The sequence below is a fragment of the Triturus cristatus genome, chromosome 8, assembly GCF_964204655.1.
Source record: "Triturus cristatus chromosome 8, aTriCri1.1, whole genome shotgun sequence".
Lineage (NCBI taxonomy): Eukaryota > Metazoa > Chordata > Amphibia > Caudata > Salamandridae > Triturus > Triturus cristatus.
The window spans coordinates 1,425,280,777-1,425,299,909 of NC_140591.1; the positions used below are offsets into that span (position 1 = coordinate 1,425,280,777).

Consider the following 19,133-nt stretch of genomic DNA (forward strand, 5'->3'; position numbering starts at 1 on the left):
GAGGAGATGCAGACTGAACCCTTACAATGTATGCACCTTTCGTAAAAACAGTACTTTTTTTATCTTCGTTTCACTCTTGTCAAACAAACAGTTCATGTACTTATACGATTCAGATCACTCCATGAATTCATTCATTCATTTTCCAAGAGAAGTTCATTATATACATGAGTTATTCATTTTTTTTCATCAAAAGAATTGATTTTTGTAATACCCAATACATTTCGGGTCATAGACAGACCCTTCCTCAGGGGTCTACAAGAAAAATACAAAAAAACAGATCAAATAAATCATTACTTATGACGCAATCAACAGAATTATGCATCCACATTTGTTTAGAAATACCCAAAAACCGTAATGCGCTACTCGCAGCTCTGTCTTAGATGCGTGCAAACAGAAATGTCCCTGAAAAGCAGATACTCTGAATATATATATTCGCTGCCTTGAAGCGCCTAACCTATTTACTGCGTGACATCAAAAAACACATGTTTGTAAGTTACATCCTACGCTGAACCAAACTATTAAACATAACGATAACTTGCTGCGTTGTTAATCATTCTGCCCTAAATACCCTTATTACTTACTTCAAAAAAGCGTAATGTTCAGCGCCGGACATACCTAGCGTTCTGTTGAATTAAATCTTACTTCCGTGAACCCGATTTCAAAGATCTTGGTGAGCCAATCATTACTCTCCCACTCGCGTTCCTTCTGCACGTGATATGAGGGAATGGTATTCCCATCTCACATGAACAACTCAACCAATCATTGTGATAAAAGCGTAGGTTCCCTCTGCATGTGACGCGCAACCGTCACAAACAGTAACTAAGCAACATCGTTAGGTTTGCAAACAAATCTCGCGTATCCCCCCACGTTCATTTCATGATGTCACTAAAATGTAATATGCAGTAAAATAAGCAATGTAAACCTATTGTTGTATTCTATACTATATTGGGCGGCGCCAAACATCGAATGCTTCAACTATTGATGTTATTACGCAATCGCATAATTCACGATAATATTTATACAGTATGGTGCATCAAAATCCATACGTTATGCAGTTCTCAACAAAGCAAACAAAAATTGCGAAGAAAATGTCTTCAATTTTAGAAAACATGCCAGTTCTACACAATCATTCATGCCATGCGGTTGCATGGAACTTAACTTCTTAATCCAGAAAAATTCAGCTCTTAATAATTGTTTATGTGGATCCATATCGCAACGTGGTTGAATGGCTTCCAGAATAGTGAATCTGACTTGGGCAATTTGGTGGCCGGCTTCATGCCAGTGCATGGCAACTGTTGACTTCACATTCCTCGTTCTAATATAACTTTTATGTTCTGTCATTCTAATTTTCACCTACGTTCTGTTTGCCCAAAACAAAGTTTACCACATGGGCATTTAATGGTGTATACGACATTCCTGGTGTCACATGTGCTCGAATGTAATAAAGGAATCTTAGTGCCTTTTGTGGGATGTGCAAATCTCGTTGCATGTCATTACATTGTTGCAGTGGATACAGTTCTCACATCTCCGCATGCCTTTAAGTTTCTCTCTCTTTTTTTTTTATTGCATAAATATTTTTTAATGTTCTTCAATCTTTGAAAGGCAAATGTGATTTTTTCATCAAACAGAGGTTTCAAATCCGGTTCCAGTTGAATCAATGCCCACTGTTTCTTAATGATATTCCTAATTTTGTTGGCTTGGGTGGAATATTTTAGAACACAAATTGTTGGTGTCTTTTCGCTAGGTACTTTGGCTGTTAATAAAGTTTCTCTGTCTAAATTTCCCACTTTTGTGATGGATTCCTCATTTATGCAACTTGGATACCCCCTCTTAGTATACCTCATAGCTTGATAAGTAATCGTTGTTGCTGCATCTGTGGCGTTGGAGGTGATGCGTTTTCGGTATTCATAAAGGTTAGTTACTACTAACACCTTTAGTATTAGTAAACATACTAGTAAAGTTACGAGTAGTAAAGTCAACTGGTAAAATGACTTGTAGTAAAGGTACTAGTAGTAGCTTACCTTTGTAAATACTGAAAAGTTAGACCACAGTCTAATTTTATTACTTTTCGGTATTCATAAAGGTTGGTTACTACTAGGACATTTACTATTAGTAAACATACTAGTGGTAAAGTTTTGACTGGTAGGATTAGTAGTATTAAAGTTACTAGTAGTAGCTTACCTTTGCAAAGTTAGACTCTTGTTCTAAGTTAAACTTTAACTTCAACTTTAACTTTGTGAATTGTGCTCTAAGCCTCTCTCAGTAGGACTCTGATAGTTATTTTTTCCTGAGAACTTTTTCATTTGCACTATCAAGCCAGACCTAAAAGTCCATGTAGGTAAATGACTGCCCTACTCCCATCTGTGCCACTTTCAAAGAACAATACTGTAAATTATCTAGTTATCTAAGATGCTTTAACAGAATACATTGTCATGTGTGTACCCCTGAAAATTCAAGCTCAGGCAGCTGTCTAAATAAAGGAAATTATCACAATTGCATGGATGGCTAGCACTTACTTTGAGGAAGCACACAACGTCTGCCCAATTAGAATATGTGCTCCTGTTACCCAACATGCCAGGGAAGCGAAAGCCCCTCTCCTGTTGATTCTCACAGCTGTGATGTCAAGCCAGACCATAAAAAGGAACCTCAAATTAGTGTCCTGTGATCTCAAAGAAAGATCTTCAAAAAGTGATTCACCATGCAGCCAGTTGGGGATTGCACATCAGATCAAACATGGGGCATGACCTAATGATGAAGCACGTCACCTAGGTGGGTGAGGGCCTGTGTATCCTGAAAAGCATATACTTTGGCCTGTCATCATCCGACTTGTCATAATGCACTCTCCTGTCATGTCAATGACATGCTCGGGACCATAAAAGGTTGAGTAATAATACCTGAAATGTGTCTGTCTTTTTGTATGAACTCAATTTTCTTTTTTGCAGTGTCGTACAGTGTCATACATACCTGACTAATTAATATGATGTATTTTATGGACACATGGTCAAATATAACTCTACCTGAATGTCTTTTAATAGGAAATAACCTGTAACAAAGGAGATTTTTACATTTTCTATAACATATTCACACAGAATAAGAGTAAGTGTTGGCTGACCCCTTAATATGATGTTACCACCTGGTAATGGAAGTCTGGTTAGTTCTTATAGTTAATACGGGTCACAAGAACACAAGGTTCACATAAGGTGCCACATCACTTCATCATGCACGTCAGTCATACTTGTGGCTAGACGGTAAACCTACCTCTTACTTGCTGCAAGTAAAATAGGATTTGCCTACTTGGTTTGACCATCTCAAGTGTAATAGAGTCCGAGATTCTCAGCTGTATGCTCCTCCACGGGTAATGTGACAGCAGTTTAGTTGAAGTGATTGCTCCTATCCTTAGGGCACTATAAGAGTCTACTCATATATACAAGGATAAAAATAAAAGATGGATAAAGGACAATACAAAGGCTAAAGAGCAGACCACACCCTACTGTTGTGAGAACAGCCTAGTATGTGGCTTCTAGTTTCTCTTTCATAATCTAAGGAATACATGATGTGGCTTGCAAGCAAGCCTCTATTCCTGAAGGAAGGCATCAACTACGCAGTGCGCTTGTCTCTTCATCAGTTTATTAGTAGGACAGCCCCACCCTTGCATTCATACATCTCAATGGTACAAGCTCTCTCGAAAGAAAACATCTTCTTAAATCCATAAGCATCACCAGAACAGGATAATATTTTGTTTGGAAAGATGAATATAGTACATTATTTAGGCCTACAAGGTAAAAACACCAGAATAAATCATTAAACCCTCATGTCAAGTCAACGTGTTTCAGCTCCCTTATGTAAAAGATAGGCATCAAGGGCATTCACCAGGACTCATGCGATAGTACTTCCTGCTTACATTTAGAGTGACCCCAGTACCAACTTTTTTTGTTTTATAGAGTTTTATGTAGCACGAACAAGATCCCGAGGGATATCATAGCGCTTTACACAGGGATGAAAGGGGTAGTAAGACTCCAGTAACGATATCAAGTAACAGTCCCAAACAGTTATAGTCCCAATATTCACAAACAAATGGTACACAGCGAGTAATAAAATTAACAGGTACATAACAGGCTGCTACGGGGGGTACAACATACAGCCGAAAGGAGCAGAGAGCAGAAGCACATTTGGTAAAAATAAAAAAAATAAAAAAACGTTGTAGGGTCAATGCAAATCATGTTGGTGCATTTGTTGAAGGATTAGTGGTTACGGGAAATTGCACATAGCCCAAATTAAGGTAAGAATGTGTTCATTAGGAATCTTTTGGCTTCAAGTTTGAAAGCAGTTATTGATGAGATTCTGCGCAATTCAGGAGGAAGAGAGTTCCAGATCTTTGGGGCAGCACCTGAGAAGGCTCGACGACAAGTTCTCTCTTTGTTCATGATATGTGTTTTCAGGAGGAAATTGTTAGCGCTTCTTGAGGCCACATGATAATTCAAGATTTTGCGCTAGGTACCTGGGGGTGTTGGCGTGCAGGGCTTTGTGCACTAGGACGACAATCTTTAACTGAATTTGAGATTCGTATGGCAACCATTTAAGAGATTTTAAGACTGGGGAAATGTGCTCATTACGTTTGGTACCAGTAACTAGTCTGGCCGCAGCGTTCAGTGCTGACCTCAGTGGAACCAGGGTGTATTTAGGAAGGCCACAGAGCGTAGCGCTGCCATAATCTAGCCTTGGCAGGATCAGTGCTTGGACCGCCTGTTTGAAGTCATTTTGAGGAAGGAAGGTCTTGATATTTCTAAGTGTCCTCAGCAAGTGATTAGCTCCCTTACATACGTTGCTGATATGATTTTTCATATTCAGGTGCTTGTTCAAGGTGATTCCGAGGGATCTGGCCGAATCAATGATGAGAGGGGTGCAATTGAAAGCAGTGAGGTGAGTCAACCAAAGGTCAAGCTTGAGGGGGTGGTTCGGAGGAGAGATGAGGAGGAATTCAGTTTTGGAGGTATTGAGCAGGAGGTGGTTCCAATTTTGAGTAGACGTTAGGGTAGAGTTGAGTGAGATGATGTTATGATGTTATCCAGGGATGAGATTTTCAGGTAAAGTTGTGTGTCGTCCGTGTACATATGGAAGGGAATGTTCATGTCATTTGGAGAATTAGCAAGAGGTTCCAAAAAAAGGTTGAAAAGGATATGAGAGAGGGCCGACCCTTGGGGGACACCCATGTGTACTGGAGACGGCTGGGAGAGGGAGTGGTTTGCATTAACTCATTGTGTTCTGTGGTGGAGGAAGGATGCGAACCATTGTAACACCAGTCCAGAGAATCCCATCTCCAACCGTGTCGAATGTGGACGAAAGATCAAGGAGGATCAGGAGGCAGGAGTCATTTTGGTCAATCATTTTTAGGATGTCGTCCAAAACGTGCGTGAGTGCCGATTCTGTGCTGTGCCCCTTCCGAAAGCCTGATTGATGCTGGTTAAGGAGTTGGAAATTGTCCATGTGATCACAAATTTGGGATTGTACGTATTTTTCTAGTAGTTTGGCTAGAGTGGGGATGTTAGATATGGGGCGGAATTTATTGAGGTCAGATTTATCTGTGGTTGTTTTTTTTAGTATGGGTGATACCTGCGCTGCTTTTAGACAGTCAGGGATCGTGCCTTGTGATAGAGACGCATTTACAATCCTTGTCCAGGTGGGGATGAGAACGTCTTTGATCTCTTTGAAGATGGTCGGGGCAGTGGGTCAGTGAAGTGGTTGGAAGGATTGATGTTCTGAAGAATCCTGTTGATGTCTTTTTCACTGAAAGGGTTAAAGGTGCTCCATGAGGCATTGTTCTTAATGATCCGGCTTGTGAGATTGGGCTTTTCTAAGAGGACAAGAGGTGGAGCGGACCCTGAAACTGGAAGTAGAGCTTTCTTGGAGGCAAGTTCACTGGAGATGAGTCTTGATTTCTCAATGAAGAAAGCAGAAAATTCATCGCCAGACGGTGGGCTGACATCGGAGACAGAGTGATGTGAACCAACAATTGATTGATGTTTGAACAATTCGAAGAGTTTCTTGGGACGATTTGCGGCTTGATCAAGTTGTTGTCTGAAGTAATCAGCCTTAGCGCTCTTGATTTGCTTGTTGTTAAAACTCCTGGCCTCTCTAAGGAATTTTAGTAGTTCCAGGGAGGGATTTGACCTCCAGGCTCGTTCAGCTGCCCTAAGGTTGCGTAGTTCCGTGTTTAAATTTTCGTTATACCATGGTTTGGATTTTTTTGTTAAGGTATTTTTTAGTTGGAGTGGTGCAATGTCATCCAAGATGTTAGAGATGGCCGAGTTGTAGGCGTCGGTGAGTAGCTGAACCTCAATCGATTCAGCTTGGGAGGAGAGGGAAGTTTTACAATGGGCAGCTAATTCACCTGGGTTTATTGATCTGAAATTCCTTTTTCAGATCTTGGCTTTCATTGGATGAGCCTTCCTCATCGATACCTCCATGTTAATATAGAAGAGCATGCAGCAGTGGCCTGACCAATCACAAGGGGTAATGGATTCCAGTGAGATGGACTGCCCTTTTGAGATAATGAGGTCTAAAATTTCACCTTTGTTGTGTGTAGGTTGGTCACAGTGCAGCGTCAGTTCATGATCACTTAAAAAGTCTTTCAGGCAAGTTACCGCTTGGTCATTAGGGTTAGACCAGTGGAGATTGAAATCTCCAAGAAAGATTTGGGACATGGCTGAGTCGACATTACTCAAGATGATCTCCATTAGTTGTTCAATGAAGGTTAGGTTGTCTACCGGAGGGTGATGAAAAGTGTGAAGTTTGCAGACCGGCCGGTGGTTACTTGAGATGATGAGACAAAGATATTCACAGGCCGATGGCGAAGAGGGCTCATTGTGGGAAATCGAGGGTGTGTTCCTATGAATGCAGGCTAGGCCACCTCCAAGCTTCCTGGCTCTACCTAGCCTAATTATGTCATGAGTAGGAGGAACAAGGAGGTCTAAAACAGGAGTGGAGGCTGGATTTAGCCAGGATTCAGTAAGGATGATAATGTTTAGATCATTGTGTTGAATGAGGTCAAAGATGTCGGAGGCGTGTTTGTTGGCTGACCTGCAATTGAGTAGTACACATTTCAGTCGAGGTGGATTTGTGGAGGAAGGAGTCTGGGTGACCTTCACTCTCATGAGGTTGTCTTTATTGATGACTAAGATTATGCGGAGGTTCTCTGTGCAAGTTAGGATGGATGGTTTGTATTTGCTTCGGCGGGGTCAAGTTGGAGTTGGACCTAGTCGAGTAAGAGTTGTGAAGGTCATTAAGATCATTGGGCACCAAGGTCTCAGATCTTCTGGGCCGGGAGGGTGCGTTAGCTAAGGGAATGGTTTGAGAGACGGCGGGGCAAACAACTGGCCCATGCACTCACTATCACTAGGGGAGGGTCTAGACAGATTCGCAGAGGTGAGGATGGAACTGATCACGGGGAAAAAATCCTTTGAGAGGACTTTTAGGTCATGTAGTTCAGTAGTGAGAATGTGCAGCAGGAGATATATATCATCAAGGCGCGCACCTAAGCCTGAAAGAGGTATAGGATGCGTTGAGAGAGTAAGCGGATGAGGGAGGTCTCTGTGTAAGCCTGTGTGTGCTAAGGTGGAGGATAGTTGTTCCTGGGGAGGGAGGTGATCGTGTGGAACAAGCGGGGTACAATGAACCTTGGGTATCAAGGATATAGCGTTAGCGAGGGTGGTATGACCATATCTCTGAGGGTTAGGTGCAATTCTGACCGGAGACCATGGGTATGACAAATAATGATCGGAGTAGGGCATTTGTTCATTCCCCCGTGTGGTATGTGGTGTAGAAAGAGGGATGAGGGTAGAGTGTTCAATCATTGGGGGCAAAGATACAAGGTCAAATGGGGACCTCTCGAAGCGCGGAGCAGAAGGAATTGGACTAGCTGGCTGTGCTCTGAGAGGACTCGAGATGTCCTTCACTTGCTGGGGCAATGAAGATAGGGAACAGGGTGGCCTCTCCATATAAGGAACAGAAATAACCGGACTAGCAGGTTGTGCACCTAGATGACCCGAGATATTTATCACCCGCTGGGTCGAGGGACTAGAAGGTTCGGGCACCTTCACCCAGGACTGCGCCGCTCTGTGATCATCTAGCAGCGAGGAATGATTCAGAGGGAGCGAGGGTCTGCGCTGAGATGTGGGGGGAGGACTGATGCTGACCTGATTGCTGGAAGGATGAGGGTGGGTATCATTGGGCTTCGCTAAAACCACGATCTTGAGTGACGGGAAGATAGTAGCTATCTTAATCAGATTGGCATTGAAAGCTTGTATAAGGATGATCCCGTTGTTATAGAGGGTGATGGTGGCATTGGCGTTGAGCGTGGGTGAGGGCATATTAGTCAGTTTGATACCATGAGGTGTTTTTCTGGTATATGATATTCGGAGCATAGAGTCAAGGACTTTTTGCCAGCATGCTCTTTTTCTGGTGTAGAAAATAATGTCATTAACTCTAGTACCTTTGTTTCCACAATAATAGACGTCCAAGATTAAAGTTTCAGGCCTAGACCTTAGTAAGTGATGCTTGTGATTTTTGGCGGCTTTTTTTAAAGGTTAGGTGGGTAGTTGATGATGAAGGCGTTAATTCCTGAAGGGTCAGGAGATAAATCCATTTTGAGAGTGTGGCTATTGCCCGATGGTAGTAACTTCTCCATAGGACAAGGATGGTGTTAAGAGGAAAGACAGCTCCTTTAGCAGCAAGGTAGGATATCCGTAGGGCATGGATGGTGTTAAGAGAGTTTCCCATTCAATTGTTGCCAATGCCAGCCATTTACAGCAGGCAATAGTATTACTGTAGACCCTGCTGGAGCCTTTACTAACCTCTGTTACCTTATGACCATGAGCAGTTTGGATGAAACTAGATGATATGAAATGGTTAGGCAAAAAGGAAGATAGGAAATCCTTGAACCAATTGCAAAAACCAACCCGGCTTTCATTGACAGAAACTATAGATGAACCGAGCCGTTCCAAAATGGCTGCCACCTTGTTGAACCAGTCTCAGACTGCAGCTGTAGTCCCTTGTTAGTTATAAAGTGCAGTCCTCTTTCATTTGCTCTTGCCCGTTGCTGCCCTTTTTGTGGCGAGTAGAAACGAGGCAGTAAAGAGGAACAGCCCTGTTGTTCAAAATGGCCGAGCAATGTAATTGCGGTACCGTTGTGCACACAGACCGCAACTGTAAAATTATGCAAATTGACTCTTCAATTTACAGTCAGCATTTTTCATTTCTGCTCTGCCGCAAGCCCCGTCTGGTCCGACTTCCCTCAGCCAGGCTGAAACCCACATTGTGATGCTCTCACTCATGTTGCCACGGTAACCCTCCATTGGACACCCAGGGTGGCACCGCAGATAGACAGGGGACTCGAACGGTCACTCCCAGTGTGGAGGACCTCACATCGGCACTCCGTGACCAACCCTGCTGATTGCTGCCTTATAGTTCCACGATCGACCCTGGTGGGAGGGGCGAGATCGATCGTCCCCAGTGTGTGCCTGGAGCGGCGGCAGCTACACCGGGATACGTCACCCTCTGGGTGCTGCAACCGCTATCGAAAATCTTAGCATGGCACCACACCAACGTGCCAGATCGTTACAGGCAGTAGGCATGGGAACCCAGGATGGCGAGCGGACTATCGCGCGGGGGAGGGGGACTCACCACCGCTTCTGATTTCAGGGCGACCGCCCGTGGGCCGCGATCCAGTTCCCGCAGCGGAGATGAACTCCAAGCCTCCCACTGATGTCTGCGGGAATTGCGGTGCAGCACTCAGCTGAAGGAAAAGAGGCATCCACCAGGATTCAGAGAGGATTGAGGCATCCGGCGTAGTCGTCCATCGGCCCGCACAGTTGACCAATGGGGCGAGAGGGGTCCGTGACCATATGTCGAGGCAGAGGGTCTACAAATGCTGTGAGATGATGTCGGGGGCAGCCCGATGATGGGTGACTGGGTTGAACAGGGATATACACCGATTTGGTGATCCCTAACCCTGGAGCTCAGTGGAGGAGCTCTCATCCGGAGGCCATCTTGAATACAATTTTTCAATTGCTCTCGTTCTCCAGTTTCATTATTGGAGCTTGGCCAACTGCAGGCTGCTTGGAGACACTGGTTAGAGAGCACCTCAGTTCTCTAGTGGGCCTGACCATGAAGACAAACTACAGGCATTATAACAAACCCACCATCAGCCACCTGATTAGTGATATCTCTTAAACCTTCAATATTATTACTAGGCTGGGTATAAAATAAGACCATCTTAGGGCTTCAAACTATGTCAGTAGCAATAATGTTTGAGGTGAATACTGCAGGATCTGTCACCCCAAGGGGGTGCAGCGGTAACTGGCCATCTGGGAATGTTGTGGGCACTTTTAAGTCATTCTTCACTTTCTGGCCTATTTGTCTTCTACATTTAACACAGATTAGCTGAGCCTGTGATGCAGACTTTGATTCTTTCCCCTTTATTTGTATTTGTCCATCTCAAAGTACAGGTATTAATGTCTATTGTGTGTCCTCAGACATCCTGCTGTTTTGTTAACGGATTTACCACTGAGACTGATTGTACAGAGAGCATCATGTGATGAATGGGTGAATCAGTCATCTCAGGCTGAGGGATGCTATCCTCCTGCAAGAGGCAGGTCCAAGTTGGTCTTGGAGGGATGCATACTTCATTAACTGGAACTTTAATTGAGGGTTCTCATTTCTACTCCCTAATGACACTGATTGCCGTCCCTAATAATATGACGCAGAATCCAATGTGCCACATTAACCAGCTCTCTGATTCTGGGCTTCTACTGTTTGGAAAGGAATCTTGGATCCATTTGAATTAAGATCCTGCATTAACGGGGGAGAGGATCTCAAATGGTGGATAGCGAAGCTCCCTAAACCCTTATCTATTTTTATGGTGGTTGGAGAGAGAGAGAGTGTTTACCCAGAATGGGATAGTAATGAGTCAAGTTGTTTTTTTCTATTAAATGCACAAATTCACTGGGTGATCAAGGCAAATTTAAAATAAATGTATTTTTGTTCCTTTAGCAGTTCTCCAACAATCTTCAGCTAATCCCTGGTATCAGTTCTACCAGGTGCAGTGTTACTGACAGTTTCCTGTCTGGGTTTGCAGGGTGGGAGGTGTGATCATGATTGCATTAGAACAGCACAAGCCTAAATCAGCCACTGCTCCTTCTATCTAAAGATTTCAAAAACAATCATTTTATCTTTCCTAATGAAACATTCTCAAAATAATGTGGGAATATGTTTTATTACATTATCAAATGACTATTTGTAACAGTTTAAAGAGTGGAAATGGCTGATATCCTTTTTACTTTCTCGCAGACATGGAGAGCTGCATGCAGTGCCCCGAGGACCAGTGGCCGAATGACAGGAAGGATGGATGCCTCCTGAAGGTCATTGACTACCTCTCATACAGCGATAGCCTAGGTGTGACGTTGGCCACTGTGGCCATTATTTTCTCCGTGGCCACTGCTGGATTACTGGGAATCTTTATCAGACACCGGGACACCCCAATAGTGAAGGCCAATAACCGGGATCTCAGCTACACACTCCTTGTCTCGCTAATTTTGGCCTTTCTCTGCTCTCTCTTATTTATTGGGCAGCCTGCAACCTTCACCTGTCTGGTCCAACAGGCTGCATTTGGGATTATTTTTACTGTGGCTGTGTCTTGTGTTTTAGCAAAAACCATCACTGTAGTGATTGCCTTTAATGCCACCAGGCCTGGCAGCAAATTGAGTCGATGGCTGGGATCCCGGATGTCTGGCTCTGTTGTCCTCTTGTGCACACTGGGAGAACTGTCAATCTGTGTCTCTTGGCTGCTCACCTCTCCACCTCACCCTGGCACTGACATGCACTCTGAGACTATGAAGAAGATCCTGCTGTGTGACATGGGCTCTATCACTGCCTTCTACACTGTGATTGGTTACATGGCCCTCTTGGCCTTTGCCAGCTTCACTGTGGCTTTCCTAGCCAGGAACCTCCCAGATAAATTCAACGAAGCCAAGTTCATCACATTCAGCATGCTGGTGTTCTGCAGCGTCTGGGTCTCCTTCATTCCAGCTTATGTCAGCACGAAGGGCAGGTATATGGTGGCCGTGGAGGTCTTCGCCATCTTGACCTCTAGCGCTGGACTGTTGGGCTGTATATTCATTCCCAAATGTTACATTATACTGTTCAGGCCAAATATTAACACCAAAGAACGTTTAACTTTATGTGGCCATTTGTAGTTTCACACCAGAAGTTTGAAACTCACTCATAATTAAATATTAAAATATTGCATTTTCTTTGAGGCGGTTCTGGGGGGGCAGAACATTGAGTCAAACAAATGTACCATCCTTTTGTATAGCCATTGGGCTCTCTGCAGGAGAGCAGTACACATTTTTATAGTAAACGTTTTTTTTTAGGGCAGCTAATAGAGATGGCTTTAAATCTCTGCTGATACAGCTCAATGAGTAGGAATTTTTGATTGGTTGAATAAGAATTGAGGACTGGATCGTAACTGAGCAGCTCCAGCTGTGATTTTCTTTGTTTAATTGTTGTTTGATTCTAGTTGTAGTTTCTCACTCTGGAAAGGCCAGTCTTGCAGCGCGTCATCTAGAGTCTATTAATGTACCTGTTTTGTTCTTGAGTAGCCAGTGTGAGGTGTCCTGGGTATTTCCAGGAGTTGCTTTTGAGGCAATGAGGGGTATATCATCAAGGCGACGCTATGAAATTATTGCCGCTTTGCATCCATTTTCGGGGGAAAAGCGGCAATAATTTCATCGCCTTATCAGCAAAGACATGTTATCGCGTGTTTTGCTGACTTAGCGCCCGTTACAACAACGCCCAGCTTTGCATCGCTAATGAGATGCAAAGTGGGCGTTCCTTCCGAAAATAACTAGAGAAATGTCGCTAACCGACATTTCTCCAACTATCAATCGGCACGCTAACAAGCATAGCGATAAGAAAAGTAGCGCTAACCCCAGTTATCGCTACTTTCCTTACGCCTGCTTTTAGTTTAACTTGATATCCAGTGGAAGGTGGATATCATGGTTAAGTATGCCGTGCCCTATCAACAACGTAGCGCTAAACGTTATGCGATTATTGCTGGAATCCCAGTGATAATTGCACATTTGGCAGCTAACTCTGGTATTTTTATCGCTCTGGAGATAAGCGTCGCTGATAGCCCGCTATGTCCATGATAAGACCAAGCGATAGCCGGCAATAATTATCCTAGCGCTAAGTGCGCTTAGCGATAATTATCGCCAGCTGTTGATCATATGCCCCTGAGTTTGTAAATGCAGCTTCACCCTTTTAATGCTTCAAGTAACTTCACAAGGATTTATATGCAAAGAGCAGCATCTGTATGTGGTTCACTGCAGGGAAGACAATCTTGGAAGGGTTATTCATCCTGTAATATGGTTCTGTGTCCTGGGATGCAGTCATATCTCTACATGTGGCTGATTGTTGTAAAACATCACAGTTTACTTCCACTGAATGTTTTTAAGAGCAGAGTCTGTGTTAATGAATTCAGTCATTGTATCCATCCAATTAGTATTTGCTGTAATATTTCTTTACTGGAATTGATATTTTGAGACCAGAATGAACTGTATATGGTGAATCAGAACAAGTTCTTACAATGTATTACAACCCTATTATATAACATGTTTGTAGCATACAATATCATCAATAGTAGACAATAAAGAAAAAGAAAAGAAATCATATTATTTGTGGTATTTACATAAAGGGGGGTATATGAAATACCAGAGGTGACACTTACATTTTTGGTTAGAGGTAATCGATTAGAGATACTGTGTGAACATTCTGAGTAGTTTATTCAGGTGTCCGTTTATATAACATGGAACCCGGCGGCACAAACCGTGCACTAGCAACCTCTGACACCATTATCAATGCTACACGTTTCCCAATGTCCTGTCTGCTTTTCTGTTATGCTTTAGTAACAGCTAGAATCCGAAATGTTCTACTTTGGTATTGGTGGTCTTCCCATACTTCCCTTGGGATATGGGTGGTTGTTTCTGTTAGGTCACACTGCTGTATGTGTACGTGTAGGAAGAGCTGAGGTGTTACATGAACGAGACAGCTGTCGGAAATCATTGCAATAGGTAGAATGACTCTCCCTCATTTGTGTCAATCTCTCATCCCTGTATCAATAAATGGGGACCAAGGGCCAGATGTTTCATACTTCCACGCAACGCAGCGATACAACTTGCAGCGCAGCGTGACAGGGAGAGGGCAGGAATGCACCATATCCATGAATGCAAGGCCCTTTCCTGGTCTCTGCCTGCGTTAGCCCACAATCTGCTGCATAGCACCAATGCAGGCACCCTTGTGCCATGCTGCAAGGGGGCCTGTGTTACATGCAGGGTTGTTTTTGTGCAGGAAGGGACACTAAATATCAAGGACCACAGGCATTTTGGTTTGTAACCTATAAATAGTTTGTTCATATGAGTCTATTTTATTTATTTCAGTCATCCATTCTTTACTCGTTGGCAGGTTAGCCAAGTACAAATGTCTGAGTATACACATCTTAGCTATCACTAGTGCAGGTGAATAGCCGTCTCCTACAGTGAGGAGAAATGCCTGAGATATCAGTTGTCGTTGGCAGGATAGCTAAGTGCCAATGTTGGAGTATGCACATCTTAGCTCTAAGTAGCCCAGGTGATAACTATCTCCTACACTGAGAAGAAATGCCTGAGATATCAGTTGTCATTTGCAGTATAGCTAAGTACCAATGTCTGAGTATGCACATCTTAGCTATAACTAGTGCAGGTGATAGCTGTTTCGTACAGTGAGAAAAAAAGACAGATATCAGTTGTCGCTGTTAGGATAGCCAAGTACCAATGTCTGATTATGCATATCTAAGCTTGTTAGAAATGGGATCTCTGGTTGGCTAAGGCTTGCGCCAAAGCCAGGCAGAGACCACCACTCTAGTCAGGGCTTGGGAGCTACACGCCAAAGATAGCCCCTGATTACCCCCTTGGTAGCTTGGCACGAGCAGTCAGGCTTATCCTGGTGGCGATGTGTAAAGCATTTGCGCGACACACACAGCAACAACATACTAGGCACACCACAAAAGAACTCCACACAAGGTTATATATAAAAATAGCCTTTGTATTATCATAAAACACATTAGATGGTAATCACACAATATACACTGTGCCAACTGGCACTGGGAAATATTTACAGGGGATAATTTACACATGACAGGGCCACGTGGGCCACTACCAGAATCATCACTTGGTAAAAATAGTAAAGTGAGAACATATCATAAATGTAGAACACAACCAGTATCACCATGTAACATTAATCATATTACGCACAGTATCACATCAGGTGAGAAATCTATTCTGCGCCAACCTCATAAGCCTAAACATAGTAGACCATAATCTCCTAAACATAACTCACATTAGGAAATAAACTTAATAGCATCGCGGCCCACTATTGACTGTAAGTACGAGTGTTGCGAACTACTATGCCCTCGCACGTCCTATGTTGAGATATGGTAACTTCAGGTGCGCTCTAGCCCAGGTAGGACTGAGGTCGTTGTTTGCGGAGGGCTGCTGAGAGGATAACGCTTTCATACCCTGGGGCTGACCGGTCGACGGCGCCGGTGCGCTCCTTTGTGGCCATGCGGAGCCTGCGAGACTGTGAGATGCTATGCCAGATGGGGTATGGAGGGCCGGACTACGTTGGCTGGCACTGGTCCTCCAGTACACGTGCCGTTACTGGGCTGACTGTGCGGATGCTGGCTGGAGGCTGGGCTGCAATCCACCTGACGACGGAAGTGCGGTGTTGCGGATCACGCAGCACGGATCAGAGATATGGTTACTAAAGGCACAGGTATAAGACGATGTGATGGCTGCACAGCTGTGGTGACTCTCAGGCTCTAACTCATACTATATCCCCGTCCACATCAGTTGGATGGAGATGTGTGCTCTAGGTGGTTCCCCGAACGGGTGACCCCCAAATTCAGTTACTTTATGTCGGTTTTCTTCTGGGGGGTATGTCTTTGGCATGTTTGGGGTGCTGAAGTGGGTGGGGGGAGGAGGGGAGGGGTTGGGGAGTTGCTTTGCTGGTCACAGAGCATGAGACGCATCGCTGAAATCCAAATACTTTTGATGGGAAACAATGAGGTCATTCTATGCCTAGATAGTCACTGGGGTGCGCTAACTGAATGCATATATAAGTGTTGCTATAGTATCGCTGCTGCAGAATGGCTGAGACACGAGTAGAGGCTGGGCGCCTCCAATTGCTAACGTGGAATGTGCGGGGGCTTAGTAACCCCAAAAAGATCAGACAGATACTAGCATACCTAGACAGGAGGCACATTGACATTGCACTCAAACAGGAGACGCACTGTGCGCCGACGCATCAACCCAGCATAGGGCGCAGGTGGGCAGAATCGGTGCATCACTCGTCATACTCATCCTATGCAAGGGGAGTGCTGATACTGGTTAGAAGGGGACTACAGTATGCAATAGACAGCGTGGTGGCGGATGACTTTGTCATCATATCAGGTTTATTACGGGGGCAGAGACTGGCTATTGCGAACGTCTACGGGCCGAATGTAGATGATCCGAAGTTCTACCATTCCCTGTGGGGTACACTGAGGGACCTACAAGCCTCACACCTGATCTGGGGAGGCGACTTTAATATTGCATTATGTGATGACGTAGATAGATCTGGGCTCACGGTGGAGCCGCACAGGCGCGCGCTGCATGTCTTAAAAGATATAATAGTGGACAGGGGGCTTACTGATGTTTGGAGAAGTAGGAATCCAGAGGGGAGAGAGGCCACGCATGCATCAGCGGCACACGCTAGTTGGTCCCGCATTGATTACTGGTTGGTAACCGGGGATGTTGCCCTATGGACACGGGAGGTCCGACATTTGCCCAGAACGCTGTCTGATCACAGCCCAGTGCTCCTGTCCCTGGAGCTCCCGAGCTAAGCACCACCTCCTTTCAGTTGGAGATTTAACGCAAAACGCTACTAGATTCCATGTATGTAGACGCCATTGGGCAGGCGATACAAGAATATTTTGATCACAATGCACCTACTATGAAGGACCCTGGCGTGCTCTGGGAGGCTTTTAAAGCAACTATTCGAGGCGTCTGTATTAGCACGAACGCTGATATTTTAAAAGACATACGGCAACAGCTCACAGTGAGGGAAGAAAAATGGCGAAACTTGGAGAGGGAGTATGAGGAAACGCACGACACTCACATACTAGGTAATATTAGAACTATACTTTCTGAGTACCAAAGTTACGCAGAAGATGAACTTAAATACACAACGAAGAGACAGATAGTGAGGGCCTATGGAGAGGGTGGCAGATCGGGCAGATATCTGGCGTCTAAAATATGTGAAGGTCACGCACCAAAGCACATCCAAATGGTCCGTAATGAGCAGGGGGAGCAGAAATATGGCACGCAGGAAATCTTACACAAGTTTGTGAATACGTATAGAGCGGTCTATGCATCCAGGCCCATGGCCACTTTGGCCGAAATACTGGAATATCTAGACGATGTGGCGATAGCATGGCTGTCGGATACACACCGGGAATACCTGTCTATGCCTATCACGGTGGAAGAGGTCGCGGAGGTGATTAGATCACTGCCCAATGGTAAGGCCCCGGGCCCAGATGGGTTCACATGCGAATTCTATAAGGCCTTTGTGGATCAGCTGGCCCCTTGGCTGGTGGAGATATATGGGAATGCCCATGAACAGCAGAGCCTGCCTCCGACCCTACGGGAAGCACTACTACTAGCGCTGCTCAAACCGCAGAAGGATCCGGAACTATGTGATTCGTATAGACCCCTGTCTCTTATCAATGTGGACAATAAGATCTTGGCCAAGCTGCTTGCGGCCCGTCTGCACCCCTTAATGTCTAGGCTGATCTTGCCTGATCAATCCGGATTCATTCCGTCGCGTTCAACTGCGCACAATACGCGGACCCTGTTCGCGTTATCGCACTATCTAAAACCTACTACCAAGGCTGCGGCGGTCTTCCTAGACGCGGCCAAAGCCTTTGATTCACTGGAGTGGACATACCTACATACAGTGCTGCAGAGGATGGGCTTTCCGCACATGTTTCTCCAATGGATACGACTTTTATATGATGCACCAGTGGCGTGAGTTCGGGTGAATAAATATATCTCGGAGCCCATTGCTATACAAAGGGGGACCAGACAGGGATGCCCTCTGTCCCCTCTCTTGTTCGCACTGGCGCTAGAACCGCTGGCATGCAAGATCAGACAGGGGTATCACTATTCAGCTCTGCAATTTCCACAACGGCCGTTGCATATATCATTATATGCTGACGATATGCTGTTATATGTGCGGCACCCGGGGACAATCTGAACCCATTGCTGAGGGAATATATTAAATTTGCACACCACTCCGGTATAAATATAAACTGGGCCAAGTCCCTGATTATTCCCTTGACGGATAGTACGCAGCCGCACCCCATGGATTACCCTCTGGAGTGGAAGACTGACCCGGTAAAATATTTGGGCGTATGGTACCATCGCGACCCTGAAATTGTAATTAGGACTAACTATGGGAGGGCGATCGATGCCTTAGAGGGGAAAGTGCAGAGATGGATTCAATTGCCACTGTCTTTGGCAGACCGCATTGCCATTGTAAAAATGGTAGTGTTACCTAAACTGTTATACCTTTTCAATAACATCCCCATCCATCCTCCAGCAGAGGTTTTTCGGCGTATTAAATCGATGGTCCTCCAGCTTATATATGGGCGGGAATAACGGCCAGGGTCGAGTTGCGGACGCTTACATTACCTTACTGCCAGGGGGTTTCGGAGTTCCCGATTTTTTGCTCTATTACCTTTGTGCGCAAGCGCAATATGTGCATTTCTGGTATCATAAAGTCCCATTCCTCACCCATACTGCAATTGAGGAGGGGACGCTCTGCCGATTCCACTGGAGGCGGTTATAACCCATCGTAGACCTCCATTACACAAGAACGATATTAATACGATAGATGCCACAAACAAAGCTTGGCATACGATGGGTAGTAAAGCTAACAAACTGCCACTATACGCCCCGGCTCTCCGGCTCAAGTAGCATCCTGAGATTTCGGTTACCCAGGAGGAG

General features: G+C 44.8%; 1 protein-coding gene across 2 annotated transcripts in view; it reads left to right on the plus strand.

The window, feature by feature from the left end:
* The window catches only part of LOC146805865 (vomeronasal type-2 receptor 116-like), a 201,123-nt gene extending 187,484 nt beyond the window's left edge, over positions 1 to 13,639 (plus strand). For both annotated transcript variants that reach the window (XM_085623192.1, XM_085623193.1), the window contains one exon: positions 11,344 to 13,639. In XM_085623192.1, coding sequence (XP_085479318.1) covers positions 11,344 to 12,248 — 905 coding nt within the window. In that variant the 3' untranslated portion in view covers positions 12,249 to 13,639. The remainder of the gene's footprint in view (positions 1 to 11,343) is intronic.
* Positions 13,640 to 19,133: the final 5,494 nt, after the last annotated feature.